General features: G+C 39.1%; 1 protein-coding gene across 6 annotated transcripts in view; it reads right to left on the bottom strand.

The window, feature by feature from the left end:
- LOC6560487 (muscleblind-like protein 2) overlaps window positions 1–19,776 on the bottom strand; it is a 127,781-nt gene that overhangs the window by 23,717 nt on the left and 84,288 nt on the right. For 5 of the 6 annotated variants that reach the window (XM_043214784.1, XM_043214790.1, XM_043214786.1 and 2 more), the window contains 2 exons: window positions 5,610–5,780; window positions 4,437–4,616 (listed from right to left, as the gene is read on the bottom strand). In XM_043214784.1, the coding sequence (XP_043070719.1) occupies window positions 4,437–4,616; window positions 5,610–5,780 (351 nt within the window). Of the gene's footprint in view, window positions 1–1,981; window positions 2,216–4,436; window positions 4,617–5,609; window positions 5,781–19,776 lie in introns of all 6 variants that reach the window. The other variant, XM_043214780.1, reaches the window with a different exon arrangement.

The following is a 19,776-nucleotide window of genomic DNA, read 5'->3' as shown; positions in this document are numbered from 1 at the left end:
ATTATGTGTGTCATGCTTGGAGCGGGCAACGGCGCGTGCGGAGCAAGACGCGGGCGACACAGCCAGAAGGAGCCTGGCCGCAAGGACGCAAGGACATACCGTTGTTATTGTTGTTGTTCTGCACAGCGTCAAATAAATTTTCAGCCGAAAGCAATTAAGTCGCGAATTAAGTGCGGCGCATAGGCAGGACCCCATGGACGAGGCAGGACACACACACACGCACACACACACACATGCACACGCACACAAGCACACATGGAAAACGTGTGCTCACGTGTGTCTGTCTGTGTCGGAGTGTGTGGTGTGGCATGGTGTGGGTGTGGGTGTGGGTGTGGATGTGTGTGCGTTTGCCTGGCTGACTGCTGCGTGCTCAAAGTTTTAACGCGTTGTAATAAATGTTAATTTTCCCCAACGAAAATCAACATTTATGGCGTGTTTTATGCGCAGCTTCAACATATTTTCCATGTTGTTAAATGCCAGGCAACTCCAATTCCTGTCAGTCCCAATCTCGATCTCTCTCCCTCTTTCTTTCTCTGTCTCTGTCTCTGCCTCTTTGTATTTATATATGTGAGGATTATGAGCTCCCACACAAACAAATATATTTTATGCTTGCTGGTGCGTGTTGTTGTTGTTCATTTCTTTCGTTAAGTCAAATTGTTTAATATGTAATTTTGACTTTCATTGCTGTTGCTGCATTTATATATTGAGCTTCTTACAATTTAATTTAGATAACGAAAATATACGGCTAAAATGAGATTCAAGATATGATTTTGAGATGTGAATTTAAGCTGATATTTAAAATTTATATTTCTTTGCGACTTAATCAATAAAATCTATTTATTTTCATTTTACTGCTATAATCAATTAAATTAGGTTTTTAATTGTGCTCTATACTTTTATAATTTAGTTCAAACTTTTCACTATATTTAAATATTTGACTTACACAAACAAAATAAACGCCGCCTCAATTCTGTTTTTAATTAAGCGTAAAATCTGGCATGAGAATTATGAAATAGACTATTTCCAAATCAATTTACATATTTCAAAATTTAGAACTCTGTGTGTATGTTTGTTTATTACATAATGTTTATTTATACGGTAATTTGAATGCGCTAAAGTTTTAGTTGCGCTACATAAATATCATCATTTGTGTATTTATTTATTTTTTTGAATGGAGTAAATTGCAGTAAATTTATTGCCTTTGCGCAATTATTTGCGTAAAGTTAATTAAATTGTTTGCATGCGAAATTAAGTGTTGCATTAAATTTGCTTTAAATAACGGGAACGAGTGTAAGAACGCGTAAAAGTTAAACAATTGGTTAACAGTGGACTAATTAATTAAGAAACCATTGATTTTCAGTCTATTTAGATTGTGTAAAAATTATTTTCAAAACTATTTAAAGCAAATTTTATATATATAAATATATTTAAAAAACTATATCTAGTAATCTATATAAGGATATTTTTAAAGAATAAATCGTTGCATACTTTGTGGTTTTGTGTGTAAGTAAGTTTCTTAGTGCGGGTATTAAGTGTTTAATCTGCGTATATTTTTGTTCAAGTGAGTTGAACGAAGAAAATCTTCAAATTAAAAGTTTTGTGAGTTGCTCTATGAAGCAAAAAAAAAAAAAAAAAATGCATTAATAAAAAACATATATATATATATATATATTTACGAAACATAGTCATTTTTAATGATTACCGAAAATCAAAAGATAATCTTGAGCAGCTGGCGCGCACAGAACAAAATAAAAACAAAATAGAAAAATCATGAAAGTTAAGCGGCTTAACAAATAAATAAATAAAGTAAACAAAACACATTGCTCTCTCGCTCGCACACTGCTTGTGTGAAGAGAGATAGCAATTTTGGGGGCGGCGGGCGTTGGGCTTGGGAATTGAGGTTGGGTCGTGGTTTGGGTTTGGGTTTGGGTTTGGATTAAAGTAAGAGAAAGTATAAAAGTAAATATAGAAATAGCCATACCGCAGCTGCAGCAGCGACAGCGGTGGCGCGTGTTTGGGCCGCTTTTAATTGTGCCTGTAGGTGCAGGGGGGGATGAAAGTAGCGGCAGGGGTCACGTGCGCATCTGCCCTTCACGGCGTCCATGCAAACCGTTATGGAGCCATCGTCGTGCCTCGCGACGCTCTCCTGCGGATGCGCGAACCGGCATTCCGACTCAGCCCGTTTGCAGGCGCCGCGCAAGAATTCGCGACAGACCTGGAAACACATTTTTAGGTTGTTGTTTTTGTTGTCGGTTTTTGGTTTTTGGAATTTTTTTATTTTTATTATTTTTTTTTTTTTTGTATACGGCGATGTTTGTTTGTTGATGTGGTAGTTGTTGTTGTTGTTGTGTTGTTGGTTGCACAGTTGATTGCAGATTGCGGATTGCAGATTGTTTTGTAGTAGTTGTTGTTGTTGGTTGGTTGGTTGGTTGTTGGTTGTTTGTTGGCGGGCAGCAATAGCAAAAGTGGCAGCAGTTGGTGTGTGTGTGTGTGTGTATATTTGTGTAGGCGAAGTGTGTGTGTTTTTTTCATAGTTGTTGTGTGTATATCATTATTTGTTGTTGTTGGTGGCAAAAATTTCAGATTTTTGTGTGTGGTGTGTGTTGTGTGTGTGTGTGTGTGTGTGTGTGTATTGGAAATAATGGAAGGATATTCAGTAACAGTTCATTTTTGTTGTTGTTGTAGCTGTAGTTGTATATTGTTGTATACTTGAAAAGTAAAGTTAAGTATGCGGAACGCAACAACTTGTTTGAGTATTTTTTTTTGGTGTTAGAGCCGATTTTGCAGTTGCTGAAGTTGGTTGCTTGCAGAACATGCTTTCCGTATGCATATATATACAGTATATATGGTAAGTATACAAATACGTATATGCTTTATATGGTTTTGTGTTTCTTTTTTTTTCTTTCTTTTTTTTTTTTTAGCGGCTGCAGGAATTAGTTTTCTTTTTTGGCTTGACTAACGGTCTTTTTTCAGTGTAGTACTTGCCTCTTTTTCAATTTGGTTATATTTGAGCGAGCCGATTAGTTTTTGAGTTTTGCACTTGAAAATAACAGAAAAACACATACAAAAAAAAAAAACAAGGCATAGTATTTATTGAGTTAGGTAAACACAAATGCAAGGATTAAATCAAAAAAAAAAATATATTAAAGCTAAAACACTTGTTGGAAAAACACCTGTAAAAAAACGTTACTGAGAGCTTCGTATTAGACCAACAAAAGAACGAAGAAAATAGTATTTTATTCGTATTGGACCAGTAAAAGAACGGATAACCAAAATGACTATTCTACGATTAACTAATAAATTTCCTGGATTTCGTTTAAAAAGCTAAAGAAAAAAAGATTCATGAGATGTGTTTTAGTTAACATTCCAGTCAACTTAGCTACGCAGTTAACATCTCCTAGTGAAAACTCTATTTGGCAGATGCTATTTTCATATCAGTAAAATGTAAATCACCTGAAATACAGCTACAGTAATGTTGGGATTTTATGAAATAATCAAAAGTTTACAAGTATTTCAAAAGTATTTGCTAAACCCATTACGCTTACGCCCCCAACCAAAAAAAAAAAAAAAAAAAAAACAGAATACAAACCCCAAAAAACATATATTTTTAAATTGAAAGTGCAAAGAATTTGTTGATTTGCATGTTGTTTTTGTTGCTTTGGTTGCTTTATTTACAAATGCGCTGTTGGGGAATATTGTATTCAGGAAGCGCTTTTCGTAAGCTTTGCAGGGTAGCAGCCGCTTCGGTATAGCGTTTTTGTAGCCAAAAACTGTGCCCAAGTTTGGACACATCGATTGATCGATAAGGTGTACAACAGATTGTATCACATAGAAAATAAAAAAAATATTGTATATAAATAAAACTGAAGAGTAAAAGGATTATATCAACTAACGGTCAGACATAAGAAGACAATTTTGGCGATGTTAGACAAATGTTCAAATATTCAAATACGAATGTGTGTCAACGTGGTCAAATCAATTTTTACTATCAGCGAATTGTTGTTAAATATTATTTTTTATTATAATTTTTTATGTTTTTATATTTTTTTGTTGGCAGAACTGAAGAGAACTTAAAACACTGTACATGGTTTTAGTTACAATAGTTTTTGTTTTTATACATAGTTAAAATATTATGTCTTATAAAAAGTAATACATAGTAATTAAATAAATCAACTTATTGGCATGCCACAAAAAAAGAAATATATTAAAACAAGTCAAAACTAAAGCGTTTCTCTTTCGCCATTTTGTTTGTCATTGTGTACGAAAATTAACGATAAACGATAAACGATATAACGAAAAACGATAAACGAAACAACGAAACGTAAACGTAAGCATAAATTAAAGCATAATCCATATAAATGTATCATTTTATTGGCCTCTTTTATTTGCAGTCAATCAATGAATACAAATTTGTATATAAGCAAACTGTCACTCACCTCTAATCTGTCGGAGCGTGGAATTTTCTGTTGTGCCACCTGAACGGTCTGTGGCACCACCGGGCCCATCTGTGCGGCAACGGCCGCTGGATCGGGTCCCAGCAAAGTAGGCACTAAATGTCCGGGATAATAAGGACTGTATGTGTTGGCTGGTATGCCAGTCAAATATGGACTTGTGGCCTGCAAAAATGACATAAGAGAATGAAATATTGAATTAAGCCATGTCAAAACATCAATCAATCAGCAGTCATTCAGTGATAAGTAGCAGCTTAAAAGAAAAGACGAAAAGTATACCTGAATAATGTCACTTAAAGCTTTAACCGCAAGTAAAAGGAAATCATTTAGATCCGCTCGCTGGTGCGATTAATTTGTATTTTACTCTCCCATTCGCTGGCCTCTTCAGACCGATTAATTTAAAAACCACTTAAGGCTAGTGTCATTTTATTCTAGGGCAAAGGTATGCCGGATTGTTATCGTCGACTAATGTTGAATTGTTAATGGAATATCGTGTCAAGGAGTCATCGCGACGCTTATCACAGCTAAGTATCTATGCCACTTAAGTTTAAAGCACATCCCATTTGGAGCACCTCCTTTCCGGCACTTAAATTCTTGCTCGGCTAAATCATTGTAAATACGCGCTCATAAGCCTTCATGCATTTTTCAGCACACATCAATGTCAGGCACACAAAGCAGTGCTACGACTAATGGCTGTCGGCATTTAGGTCATGTTCAAAATTATTTGAGAATTAATTTTCGATTTGTTAGAAAATGTGAGTAAAAAATGCGCCATGGACTGTCGCCAACGGACACCCCATTTTTTGGAGCATGAATAATGCATGCGGCCGGCGAACCGGACAGAAACTTCTTATAAAAGTATATATATATTTTTGTACTCTCGACGCCCTCGCCTGCTTTTGGTGCTACTCATTTTGCGCATTTTGAATAGCATTTAACATTTTTCGAGGCGACGTTAAATGATATTCATAGTCGGGAGGGCGATGGAAATTGAAGTGGGATATCCGCTTATAAATATTCATATTGCGCAAACTGAATCTGTTGGGGGGGTTCACCCAGTGGGCAGCGCTTAGGAGATTCAATTAAAGTATTATGTGGTTTTGTCGTGGTAGTGCTACTTGGAGTAGCTGGAGTAGCAGTAGTAGTAGTAGTACTTACCACGGTTGGCACTTGGCCCGATATGACCGGCTGGCCAGGCGCGATGCCCATTTGTTGCATCAGTGCATTCTTGAGGGCCAGATGATTGCGTCCGTTTATCAACAGCTGATCCTTCAGATGCTGTGGTGGATGAAAATATTTGCACGGCGGTTTATCACGATTACAACGTCCCTGTAAATAGTAAAAGAAAATTGTAAGTTCTTTTTAGCTTGAATTATTTCACAGCGAAATCACAGTAATGAATGAATTGCACCCAAATTGAATGCTCCATAAGAACAACAACAGGAACACTGACAATGTACCTTTGTATTTGTATTGGTTTTTTGTTGTGATTCGTTTCCGAATCAATTTGCCCAACGCCCGTAATTTACTGAGACTGTAACTGTAGCTGTGAGCCAGTGTGCCAGGCAACTGGACACAACAGTGCAAATCTTATTGTTGCGACACCGATCCAAGAATCCATAAATTACTGCGCAAATTTATGTTAATGTGTGTGTGTTGACTGTGTTTGTGTGTTTGAGTGTTTGAGTGTCCTTGCTGGCGACTGTATAATTTATGTGGGTCAGTGTTGTTTAACGCCAACTCAAACAACAAATTGTCGAACTTAACCTTAGTGTCAAAGCATTTTATTGTGATTTAATAAATTAAATTACATGTGTTTTATTTTTATGTGACTATTTTAACTGCAATGAAGGACAATATCAATTCAAGATGAACCAAATGCTGAAGGTTGTGGATCAAACATTAGGACAAAACCTAAGTTCCTTCCTCTAATCACTGACACAAAATCAGAGGGAGATTATAGTAACCATAATATAGTTATTATTTCATTGGAAAAAATGACTCATTGCTGTCGTGCTCTCATGTCATTATTTCAAAAATATAGAATTTGTGCAATATATGGCTATAAATATCAATAATGGAATCAATTAGCTGCACGTAATGTGAAATTATTTATTAAAGTGTACATATGCACTGCTATGATTGCACATGCCACATTGCACATCAAATACTTTTGGGGCATGCAAGAGAGAAGTCAAACATGCATATTAAATCGATAAAAAGTAATTTTACTTCATTAGTACGTATAATTATGACCGCGGATTAAGCCACCACCGACCCATGGAGTTACCATTTGCTGAGCCGCGGCCTAAATGTCAACAATAATTATAATGAGCCCGGACTAATGCCTCGGGGCCAAACAAGATGGTTGGTGGCATCCAACACGGCATCCACCGCTAAAAAGATTTCATACGTGTGCTGAAATTGTTGTGCTGTGCAGACTGTCAAGCAAATATGTATGTAAATTATATTTAATTCAGAGCAAATGGAGTTAACAAATATTTACATATGCCGAGGCGAACAGCAGCGCGGACAGTTGCGGACAACACGAACAACAATGGTCCTGGTCCTGGTGCCGGGCCTTTGTTCGTGCCTCATGCGCCAGCGTAAATATTAAAAAAATAATAACACAAAAATGTGAAAACCTGAAAACCCAGCAAAATATTTATATATATATATATATGCATAAATTGATTGTTTGCTTGAACAGCCCTCGGCACGAACAGTGGCACGTATATGGCGCAATTTTCATTCCGTTGCCGCTGCTGATTTTGTTGCTCATGTTTTGTTTCGTCCTGGCATTCACAATTTATGACGCAATGAAAGCTCTGCAAGATTTATGGCGCGAACAAAATAAATGCAAAAAAACATATATATCCTTATGCGCCCTAGCCGCTAACTTACAAATAATTGTTGTTAAAAAACGTTGAGTGTGTGTGTGTGTGCACACATTTATAACATTTTATTCACTGTTGATGTTGTTTGCCAAATAACACGAATTGCAAAAATATTTGCACAAATATTTGCTTGCATATTTCTCAATGCCAATTCGGCGTGACAAATGTTGAACAAATGCAACTGAAAAAACAAGTTATGGTTGCGTGTGTGTGTGTGAGATATCCTGCACATCCGCTCTCAGGTATTAATTAGGGTTTCTTTTTCTATTTCTATTTGGGTATATAAATTGTCTAAACAACAATATGAATTGATGTTCGTTGTTGTTGTTGTTGTTGTAGTTGTTGAGCAATTTTGATCAGTAAACAAAATACATTTATTGACAGCAAGCAAACAATTTGCTTTGCACACTAAATTTCAGTTGTGAGATGCGCCTGAAAGCAGGCAATAGAAAGAGTAAAAGGATGCAAAAACAGACGCCAAAAACGCCGTTGAGTTGTGCCACACAACTCGTTGGTACTTTTGGCTTATTTGTTCGTGCTTATTGGCGCCATTGGCTGTAATTTAATGCTTCGATTGAGTTTATTCAACAACAACAACAGCAACAGCCATAGCAATAGCAATAGCAACTAGCAGCAGATTTTCATGACTGCAGCCAGTTGTATCCTTGTATCCGCATCTGTTTCTGCTGAATGTATTTGTATCTGTATCTGCTGTTGTACGAGTGTATCGCTGACTGTGCTGCCGCCTCTTTCGCTTTTGATTTTAAATGCTGTTGCAAATTGTCTATCACTTTATACAAGCATCCCCCTTACCCTCTCTCGCTCTATCTGTATCTGTTTATAGAGTTTGGCGCTTGTCGTTGTCATTATGTACACTCTGTCTCTCTTGTACTAATTTCGAATAATTAAATACAAATGTGATTTTTTACTGCCACATTTACTTGCCACGCTGGAGTTTACTTGTTGCCATCGTCGGCATGTTGCCATGCTTTCAGTATCTAGGTTAATTGCAGTTGATTGGCTGGCAGGCAAGCGGGCAGGGAGTCAGGCAGGCAAACGTTGCCATGAAGTGTATACCATTTACGACATGTGCGAATCGACCCCGGATTCAGTTATACAGTTATAGCTCTTCAAATAGGTCAGTTGGCTGTATAACTAAGCTGTGTGTTTTCTTTTGAAAGCGTAATTGTATAAAAGCTAATCGATTCAGTTCATTTGCCAGCTAAGCAGAGGTTAAAACCGCCTGCCTTATAGTCTTTATAAGATCCTTTTTGTCTAACACAATCACAATCAGCATCATTTACTTTTGAATTTTAAGATTTTTCAGACAATAACCACAAAAAAAAAAGACTTGACTTGAAAGCAATTTCGCTTGCAACTTTGGGCATGTTTTTCAGCTGGAAAATTCAATGTCATTTGAAAAATATTTAAATTGCATTTGTCATTGCAACCAAATAAGATATTATTCTTGCTTAGGTTAAAGCGGGCAAGTGGGCAACTGCATACCAAGGCTCGAGGCATGAAGCACTTTTGCACGTTTTTGCCTGTAACAGCATCGTGGCAGACATTATCTCAAATGGCAACTGTGGCACGGTGCACGCTTCCCCTAGCCTGCCTCGAGTGGTGCGGTGTCTCCTGCCGAGCTGGCCAATTTCTTTTTGGTTGAATGTGCAACACTTTCAACTAGCTGCGTTCGCTTAGTTCAGCTGCGGCAACTTCAACTTGAACTTTTTTTTTTTTTGTGAGTACTGCTACACTAAACATTTTCATGTCATTTCGATTGTAATCTGCATGACTGACTCTACGGACGCGGAAAAAAAAAGCAGAAAACGAGGAAAATGAAATGGTAGGGAAAAGCGAGTGTGAAAATTGCAAATGGTGTCCACTCACGAACACAAGCGCACAGCGAGTGAGAGACGAAGAGCTGCAAGGAAGGAAAGAGACATACAGATAGACAGACAGACTGACGGATGGACAGATGGACAGATAGCGACAGGGAGACAGACAGCATATTTGCATTGTGCGCTGTGCGTTTTACTCACTGCATTTTTATATGAACCAGCGAACCTCAAACCCCTTCTTTTTTTTGAGTACACCCTTTTTTTCTCCTTATTTATTTTTGTCACCAAAGCCTTGTGCAGATTATCCGCTTTAAATTGCAATGATTACTTTTCCTTTTTCCTTTTTTTTTTTGGGCTGATAGCTGGCATTGGCCTGGCATTTCAGAGCCATTTTTCTTCTTTGCCACGCTCGAAACAATGTTGCCGCCTGTCGTCGTCGTCTTCGTCGTCTGGCTTCCTCCTCCGCAGGCGCTGCAATGTGCTGCATGCGTTTGGAATCCGTGGGGATTGGTGGCCCGACGCATTGGTTGGAGCAGTTGGCTAAGGAATTTCTCATGTTTTCATGCCAAGTGCAAGTCAAGTCCAGTCATGTATATCGTCGCATCGTATCGCATTGCCATTGCCGACATGCGTCTGGAAGACGGAGCCACCCGAGCAAGCAGCAAGGAGCAAGGACGCCCGGCCAGAGGCACTCAACGTTTGCCCGACGACGACGACGACGACGGCAACGGCGACAACGTTGGGTATTAAATGTCATTTTGCATTTCGTGACAAGTTGGCTAATCTGACTCGAAAGTTATTTATTTCTTCTTTGTTGAGTGCAAAGGAATTTTTCTTGCACTTTGCTAGCCCGAGCATTTTACATGGCATTTTCCCCTTCGTTGTGGATGGTTTCCTTTTTTTACTTGCTTATACTCGCATTTTTTTTTGCAAGTCCTTTTGCAAAGGTTTAGCTTCTTTTCTTCAATTTGGCGACGATAGAAATCGCCTTTGAATGTTAATAAAATGGATTTTTATGCAAATTTAAAACTGTTTGGCGGTTAGTTTGGTATGCATTACAAATGCCAGAGGGTTAGACCTAGACAATGAGTTTGCCATCTAATGCAAATGCTGTTTTCTCAGCTGAAATTGATGACCAGCTCGATGGTCATTACACATTATGCAATCCTTTCAAGTTGTCGAAGGCTTACCATAAATTTTCAAGCAGCTTAAAGTGCTGCTTCGACACATAAGTTATAGTGTGATAACTATTTGAAACAGCAAAATGTAAGAACAATTTAAATATTAAAGCACTCCACTATTCAAAAAGCTGCTATTTTCAATTGGCCGGTTGCATTTTTAAGCCAGCCACTTGCCAAATTTAATGCAAACTAACGACACTACAAGCTTTGGCACTTAAGCGGCCAATACGTAAGCTACACACAAATACACACACACACACATTGCAAGTGACACTGGCAGTTGAAAACTATTTTACAGCTCTATTTTTACAGCTTGTCCATGCAGGTCACACACACACACACACACACACACACAAACTCGCACACAAGCACACAAAATGTACAGAATCAAAAAGCAATTTTCAATTGTAAATAACAGCTACAGGAATGACAAAAAATCACATGAACGAACAAAAATATTTGTAGCTAATAAACGACGGATAAAAAATAGAATATATTGACACAAGAAATTACAAATTATTATTGCAAAAAATAGCAACAATTTTCAATTGAAAAAAATCCCAAAAAATAAAAGATAATATTTGCAATTGGAATTGCGCTACTTTTGGTTTAATTTTCCATATGGCCAGTTGCAAGAGGATGGGTTGCAATATGAATGCGAATGAAAATATTTTCGTAAAATGCAAACAAATTTGGTAAAGGCAAATGGTCAATGTTTGTTTATGCATAGAAAGCGAGCCAAAGGCAAAGTGCTTTGCCACGTAACAAAACTAATGAATGTAGACGACGGACGGGGGTGGCAGGCGTTTAACAGATATTGGGGTGAGAGAGAGAGAGAGGGCGGGGTGGGGAGGGGGGTGTGGTGTGTATTTTATCGTTATTGGAGTGCGAACAGCGGTGCATGTTAAGCGTTTTGCCTCAGACAATGCTACAAAAATGGGAACCGGAATGGGAATGGGAATGGGCAACAGAGAAAGCAACAGCCGGTGTTAGGTTCAAACAATCTGCTAGCGACCCCCTCTGCCCCTCCGCCCCTCTCACACTCTCCCTTCCTCTTTCTCTTTCCGTCTCGCTCGCTCTCATTCACTTTGTTGATCCATCTACGTATATATATCTCTCTCTTTGTCTTTGTCTGCTGTGCTATCTGCACTGCAGTCACTGAACTCGATGCCTAAAAGCATGCATCGTCAAATAGTCAGGCAAATAGATGTATGTGTGTGTGTGTGTTTTGTGACTGTATGTGTGTATCTGTAAAACAATGCTGCACTCATTCAGCATGTGTGTTGTGTGTTTGTGTGTGTGTGTGTGAATGTTTTTTTTCAATCATGCGTTCATTCATTCAATGGCTGCCATTGCATTGCACACTTTTGGGATTTGCAACAGATTCTCGCGCAAAATACATGTATATGCATGTGTGTGTGTGTGTGTGTGTGTGTGTGCATTGTGTATCTTTGTGTGTGCATCTAGCATGTCCTGCTTACTTTTACACTTTTCCCCCTCGCCATCTCCCTGTTGGATTTGCACTCCATGCCGCCTGCTGTTTGTTGTTGTTTTAATTTTCCACGTTGCTGGGGCGACAATTATCTAGGGGGATTTTGGATTAGTTATCACCGTCGACCAGAGAGAAGAAGCTAATCAGCAGGGACTCTGGGCTAATTGAAAATGCTGCCAACAGCAATGTAAGCTAGCTTTTAAACTGTGATCATCTGTATACGTATGCATTTTTCTGTATGGAAATCATTCGAGAACTGAGACAAAGTACGGCTAAACTATAAAATTTCAACAGGTTAAACATTTAAAGACCGGCTTAAAGTAAACTTATACAAAGCGTTTAATAATCCCTTAGCTTGGGATGGACAGTTTTAAATCATTTCAGTTGATATTTTTAACGAAACACGCCTCATTTAAGATTTGCTGTTAATTTTATGATAGCTTCATGATTATTGTATCATGAATTTAAATAAATTTGTTGAGCTTGTCCATAAGTCTGATTGTATCAAGAAACTGTCAGACAAGAAAGGTATGCTGAACAGCAGCTGCTTATATGTGAATTATCTGCTGTTTGTTACCAGGTATTTGTTGCATTTGTTGTTTACCTACTCTTAGATTAGCTCATTTTCACCACTGTTACCGCACACCTTCCCCTGGACTCCTTCGCCTGCCTGGCCATTCATCTGTTCTGTTGCGCTTATCAGACTCGAAATTCACTTAATTTAATTAAAGTGCACGCGAAACGAAATGAAATGAACACAACAGACCAAAAAAGAGAGAAACACACAAGAACAAAATAAAACGACGGCAACATTATTTTTATGCCACACTCACACACACACACACACACACACACACATACAGTTAAAAAGCATGCAATGCCTGTGGCAACGGTCAGTTGCCTGAATTCTCATCACCTCATTTCTGTTTGGGCAGGAGAAGATCTGGTCATCATCAGCGTCGCCATCAGCAACCAACGAAACGTCATTGCTTCATTTTCGCTTCTGTTCCCAATACCGCCCCCCACTCTCCCATTATATTTCCCAGTGTTTTCCCACTGCTATCGCCTCCGTCTCCGTCTCCTTCACCTTCTACCGTGCAGTGCCCCCGAATTAATTTCCGTTTTGCAAACCAATTGAAAATCCAATTTTCAATACACAAACTGTATAACGTACCTATATACACCTCTACCCTCTCCTCTTTCCTCCTCTTTCTACTCCCCTTACTCCATATATGTATATATTGTAGAATTTATATGTATATATGACTCATTCAGTCGGACATACGCTTAAGCAACGTGCCCGAGTGAGTGAGTAGGGTACACATATGTGGAGGTAGTCAGGAGGCTGGTGGCCTTTTATGCAAACCGATGAACACGTGCAAAAGTTTGCTCACATTTAAATGGGCTTTAAAAATGGCCCAAGCTGGTCACACTGGCAACTGGCAACTGGCAACGGGCACTGACACTGCGCCTAAAAGTAGGCAACAATATATGGGCATTAAACGTAAACCGACTGCAGGCAAAAGAGTCATACTCCACACACACACATATACACATGTATATATATGTGTGTGTGTTTGTTGATTGTGTGCATTGCCGTGTTTATTTGTATACAAGCTCTGTGACGGCCGAGAGGCGCCCATATGGCCACATAATGCACGCCATGGCGCCTGTGCTCCGGCTCCGGCTTCGGTTAAGGCCCAGGACCTAGCTCAGGTTTGCCCCCAGGGCTGCGGCACTGAGCGTTGCAATGGCCACGCGTGCGGTTGTTTCGTACGTGTATGTGTGTGTGTGTGGCACATTGATTTTTTTTCCTATGACCAACACAAACTGCAGCTGGAATTGGAGCTCGAGCTGAAACTGAGCATGGATTGGGAGCGGAGCAGGCACGGTTTGCAGTACCCGTCCAGAGTCTAGTGGCCTCTGCGATACGATTTGACCACATGCTACGCCATTTTTTGCTGGTTTGCAAATTACATGCGACGCACAGTGGCAAACAAAACAACTTAAAAATCTTTAACAATATATTGTTGCATGACCAGCTATATAAAATTTACACACAACGCTCATAAGAAGGTATATTTTGCTGTTTATCTGTTCCGCTTACATTGATGGCATACTAAGCGTAAAAATTGCTGGATTCTCTGATATTATGCTATCATTTGCAAGTATTTTACGGATTGTGCCACTGTGCACTGAGCGTTGGTCAATTGGTTTGCTGTTGACTGGGTATACAACGCAGCTCAAGTGACTCGGCCTGCAGCAGACCCTAACTCGATATCTTCATACTCCATGTATACAATATGTATATATATATACACCTATATAGACTTTTTGTTAACAATTTTCAATTGGAAATGAATATCAATGAACACTTTTTTTTATGTTATTTGCTGTTTTGGCAAACAAAATGCGAACATTTTCTCGTTTCTTCATTTTTGTGTGTTCATTTTAAAAGCATTTTTTTGTAAGCCTAAAAACTGGGTGTGTTGTATTTGTTGGGTTGAGAGTTCAGTTTGAGTTTCATGTGGGGCTTTTATGACGCTGATAAATTTCCAACACTGACGACTGCAATTTCGTCAACTTTTTTGATATGAACGACGCGTCATATAATTGAGCAAATGTCAGAAAAAAACAGAAGTAAAAAAAGGCGACTCTGAGTTGACTTCCAAGCAAGACTTGCAACTGGCAGTTCTTATCGCAGCAAGATATCGACACACACACTTACACACACACATATGCGTATAAATTGCGGCAAAAATTTAATGGCGAGTTTCGCTTTTTGGCAGACATTGATGACTTTTTAACTGCAGTCATTTGCAAGGCATCGTTTACAAAGCTCCTATATACATATATATATATATATACATGAGCGCTAAATGTTTGCCTAGACACACACACACACACACATATACACACACACATACTTGTGCACACATTTGGTGGCATTTCCGTTTCCGTTGCCGCTGGCGAAATGGCAGCTAGCAACCTCTCCTCTCCCCTGCCCTGCCATGCCCTGCCCTCGTCAGCCTAACAGTGCGGCACTGCGGCGACAACATCGCGTGACGCGACGATAAAAATAATCATCATCATAATGTAGTAATATGAAATGGGGACCAACAACAGCACATAGTAAAGTGACTGACTAAAGTGTTGCTGAAAGTGTGCCCCCAAAAAGTGCGGGGCAGCGAATGGGAAAACCGCGTCGCTAATCGATTTTTGCTTTGCCTTCTTTTTGGAGTTACTTTTTGCCATTTTTGTGTGTAATGCGATTATTTCGCGAGTTCTTTTTGGCCGGACTCGAAGCGCACAGCGACCGCAAATTAATGAGGCTCCATAATAATTTAGTCGCATGCCGCGACACACACACACTCTCGCACACACACACTCGCACACACACACTCGCACACTCGCAACACAATCACAATCACTTAAACACATAGCGTGGCATACTTTGGTAGCGCGCCCAAGGTCATCAACATTTTTGTGGGCGAGCAAATTGATTTCGTTTCACATGCCCTTGGCATATGTTGCCGACTTTTTGGCGCCAGCTTTCCTCCATTTTCTTGTGCGACATTTGCATGGCCATAAAATAAGAAATAAAAGTGCGGGTCGTGTTCTACTGCGGTCAAATAATTGGGTAGACCGACCCAGTCAGTCAACTTACTTCCATTCATTCTTTCTCCGTGCCCCACAAAGTAGGCAACATTAAATTTGTGCCCTATATTGGGTAAGCCCGAGTTGTCATAAACTTTTTTATTATCATGTGTGTGTGTGTGTGTGTGTCTTGCATATCTTGAATCCTTTAACTCTTCCCGAGGCGACGCCAGATGTGTTTGCCTCATCGTTTGCAATTATTATTGCATACTTATGGGACATGCTTGCTCCTCTCGTCAATATCGCCACACTTTAAGAGCATAGAAATCTGTTGTATAGATTTTACAGCAATAATTGTGATGATGGATAATATTTGTTTACTTGCAAATCAAGTCATCTGAGACATTTCAGACATTTCACATTTGCAGGGTGTAACATTCACATGAGTCTCGATAAGCTTGAATTAATATTATTAATTGTATTATTAAGCTAGCGCTGAAACTTTGATGAAAAATGCCCTTGTTTTAGAAATTGGTTTAGTTTTGACAAAGTTATGTCTGCTTAAAATGATGACACCTGAGTAGATGGGACTTCATCAATAATTCATTACTTTAAAGTTGTTTGATCTCGAAATTTGCACAAATCTAATAATACTTTAAGTTCAATAGCTGAACAAAAAAGACTGCATAAAATATAACAAAGAGCGATTGCATAACTTGAGGCGCATGTTGAAGTATTCTATTTTTTTTTTTTTTTTTGATATGTGCACATGGCAAACTAATTGAAAAGGGAAGTGCACAAAGCACAAGGACAAAGTTTATGACGAGTTGTTGTTGTTGACACACACACTCACAGGACACACACAAACAGAAAGATAGACACACACACACACACACACACACATACACATTGGAGACAGGGGAAACATGAGAGACACGCATTTAATAAATCCATCACATAACCCGCATTATTAAAAAGATCCAAGACACTGAGTCCTGGCACGAACCAGCAAAAGTTTCGCTGGCAAACAAACTCATAGATAGACAAAGAGCGAGATAGACAAGGGCGGCGAGGGTGATAGCAAAGCAAACAGGAACAAAAATAGGAGACAAACCCTAGAGACACGAACAAAAAGCGCTTATCAAATTTCCACAAACGATGACAATCAAACAAGGCAGTCGCTGTCCAAAGTCCACAGTTCGCAGTCACGAGTTCTCAGAGAAAGACAGAGAGATAGAGAGAGACATAGAGAGATAGGAGAAGAAAAGAGGGGAGGGGTAACAGAAGGATGCTAGCATCCTTCATACGAGCTTGTTGCTGCTGACGAAACGAGTTGATTGAGGTTTGGCCAGCCATCAGCTATTGAGTGAATGTAATCGCCAATAAAGTGCATAAAGCGCAATTGACAATAGCCAGGGAGAGCCAGAAGAGACGACTGCTAGTTGTGAGACAGGATATCGAAAGGATTCAATCAATGCACAAGCAAAAAGGCAAGCACACAGCTGCAGCAGATAACAGCAGCCAAAAGCAGACAAGATCATCCAACAACAAGGCACATAAATAATTCAATTGTCAACACGCTGAACGATGCAACATGCGATAATATTTTTTGCACCCTAGTCTGGCATCCTTTTCTCACCTCCCCTCCCCTCCTCTCCACTCCACTTCACCCGCCCACACAGGCAACATCAAGCTCTTTAGCAGTGAGTTCGCATTTGTTGCCATAAGTCGCCGGACGAGGCGAAAAACTTTTCTCAACACACAAAAGTTTATTGGGCGGGTCGCTGGGAAACTACGTGCATAATACAAAAGTAGCAACTTTATCGATTTACACAAAATGAGGCTCGTTGTTAGTTAGCAGCTGCTGAGCAGGACACTCAGGACATTCCAGTATCACCAGCATAGGGACAACACATGCTGGCAGGCCAGCCGAAGCCAAAAGGATTAATGATTCGGGCAGGGCAGCACAACCAATGAATTGACAGACAAGCATGTTGCGTGTTCGAAGGGATTTCAATTTTGATTCGAGGATATTTTAATCTCAAAAGACAACTGAGACTTGACATGCAAAGGGAACATTTTGATTATTGATAATTTTGACTTTCTGGTCAACAAAATTTATAATATTTTCAGTTAACCAGGGTTTCAGAAATTGTATATGCATTATTAGGACTAAGTGATGATAATCGAAGTATTCAGCATTGAAATTTTACATGAGAACTCTTTCCGTTTAGTTGGCCACTTTAATCTCTTGTCTATATTCCCACTATGCTCCACCTTGTCCATAGAAGATGACAATGGCACTCGAAGTTCTCTTGAAATAGTTTCACTTGCTCAAATTTGTTCTCTCTCTACTCTTTCTACTCAATTAAAGTCATTTGTTTTATGCCCGCTGCTCGTATAAGGCTCAAAGTGCTACCCACTCACTAATCCCAATAGCTCCGGTCATCCCAGTCTCTCATGCTCCTCCCCTTCTGTTCACTTGTCTCACATTTCTCGAGCATTTTTTATTGGCTTTCTTACACGCCACTTTGCCTTATTTTTTTATGGCTTGCCGCAGCAAAAACCTTAAATCCCCAACACCAACATGCCTCACACACAGCCTCCTCGAACATCTCAGCCCCTCCTCTCACATGCCATCCGCTCCCCCTCCTCTTTATCCATCGAGACGGTTTTTTATGATTTGTTTCGCTTGGTTTCGTTTCCATTGCTTTCGATTTTAAAGGCTTGTCCGTGTGTGTGTGTGTGTGTGTGTGTGTGTGTGTGTGTGCAACTCAGCCAGCCCCCTTTCACCAGCGCTGCACAAGCCCACGAGAGCCCATTCCTCGACCAGTCAACGCTAGGGCCATTTTTTATTGTTAGAAAATTGTTTTCTCTACCGAAGGAATGGAAAAAAAATTGATTTCTTGTCTTTATGGCAGTGTCCCTTCGCCAGCCGATGCTGTTGGCAAATTTAATATGTTATCCTTCGCAACAGTGCGTAGTGTAGTACAAGCCAGTGGCTGCTCATGCTGTTCCACATCTACTACTACTCGTTGTTGTTGTTGTTGTTGCTGTTGTCATTGGCCTGTTGTTGTTATTTGTTTGTGCAAAATATTGAATTTATGCCAAAGGATAAGGGATAACATCTTTGCCGTGTTGGCGCAAAATGAAGCAACTGTGTAAAATTGTCCAGCATGAGAAGTTCGAGTCCTTAACCTGAGGTCCTCCTGCCCGTCCTGCAAATCTTTTGTGGTTAACTTATATCAGCTTCGCATTTATTGTCTGTTTCGGTATCTGTATCTGTTTTTGTTGTCGTCGTCGTTGTTGTTGTTGTTGTTGTTGCTATTGTATTGGCAAACATGTGTTATGTGTTTATGTCTATTGTTGCCATTGCTGTTGTTGCTACTATTTTTCAAAGCTTTCTCTTGTCATGAACACACTCTTTCACGCACACACACACTTATATACGTATATATATTTATATATATATATATTATAGCACACCACAATTTATTTTGACCAAATTGAATTGCATTTAATTTGCTGCATTGCTTTTGCTTCACAAATTTGAAATACATAATAATTCAATTTGCTTGACAGCTCTCTCCACACAAAAGCTGAGTTATGAAATCGTATTTTTATTTTTGTGATAGATAGAATTTTTAATATCCTGTTTTATAATTGCTGATGAACAGACAGACGATATCGGCTTGTGGATGTGAGGGAAGGGTATTGACTAGTCGAGCATTCATTTATCACGAATATTTGTAGCACTTGTCATGCTTGTTGCATAAACTGAAAAGTGTCACAATTTTATTTTTGTCTTTCGAAATTGCATAAAATATGTATTTTAAATAAATGCCTGTTGTTGTTGGCTTCCATCACGTATTAAATGAGTTAGCACATTTTGGTTGCTTACCTGCAAAGAAATTGAAAATAAAATCATTATTATAATAAATTGTTGAAGTTGTTTAACCAATAAGTTAAATATACTGCAATTTCATATAGCACTGGCAGTTTTAATTTGAAAATTTTGTAACACCTGCGAATATTTGCATTACCTGTTTTAAGGTCAGCTCTTGTGGATTTAATTAAATGACCAAAAGCCGCACTATTTGAGGAATTGTATACACAAAGGTATGCAACAAGAACAACAACAGTATGAAAAACAACAACATCGTAGAATAATTTAATGAATTCAATCCATGCAAAGCTATTCTTTGATTGTTTGTCAGTTAAATTGACAATCGAAAAGCAAAAGGTATTGCAAATATTTATGTCTACAACAATCGAAAGCTGTTAATCAAGTCAAGAATGTTGTTTGAATTTATCTAT

Source organism: Drosophila grimshawi, unplaced genomic scaffold, assembly GCF_018153295.1.
Source record: "Drosophila grimshawi isolate 15287-2541.00 unplaced genomic scaffold, ASM1815329v1 contig_1367, whole genome shotgun sequence".
Lineage (NCBI taxonomy): Eukaryota > Metazoa > Arthropoda > Insecta > Diptera > Drosophilidae > Drosophila > Drosophila grimshawi.
Note: the sequence above shows the minus strand (reverse complement) of the source record. Positions and strands in the feature narration are given on the sequence as shown.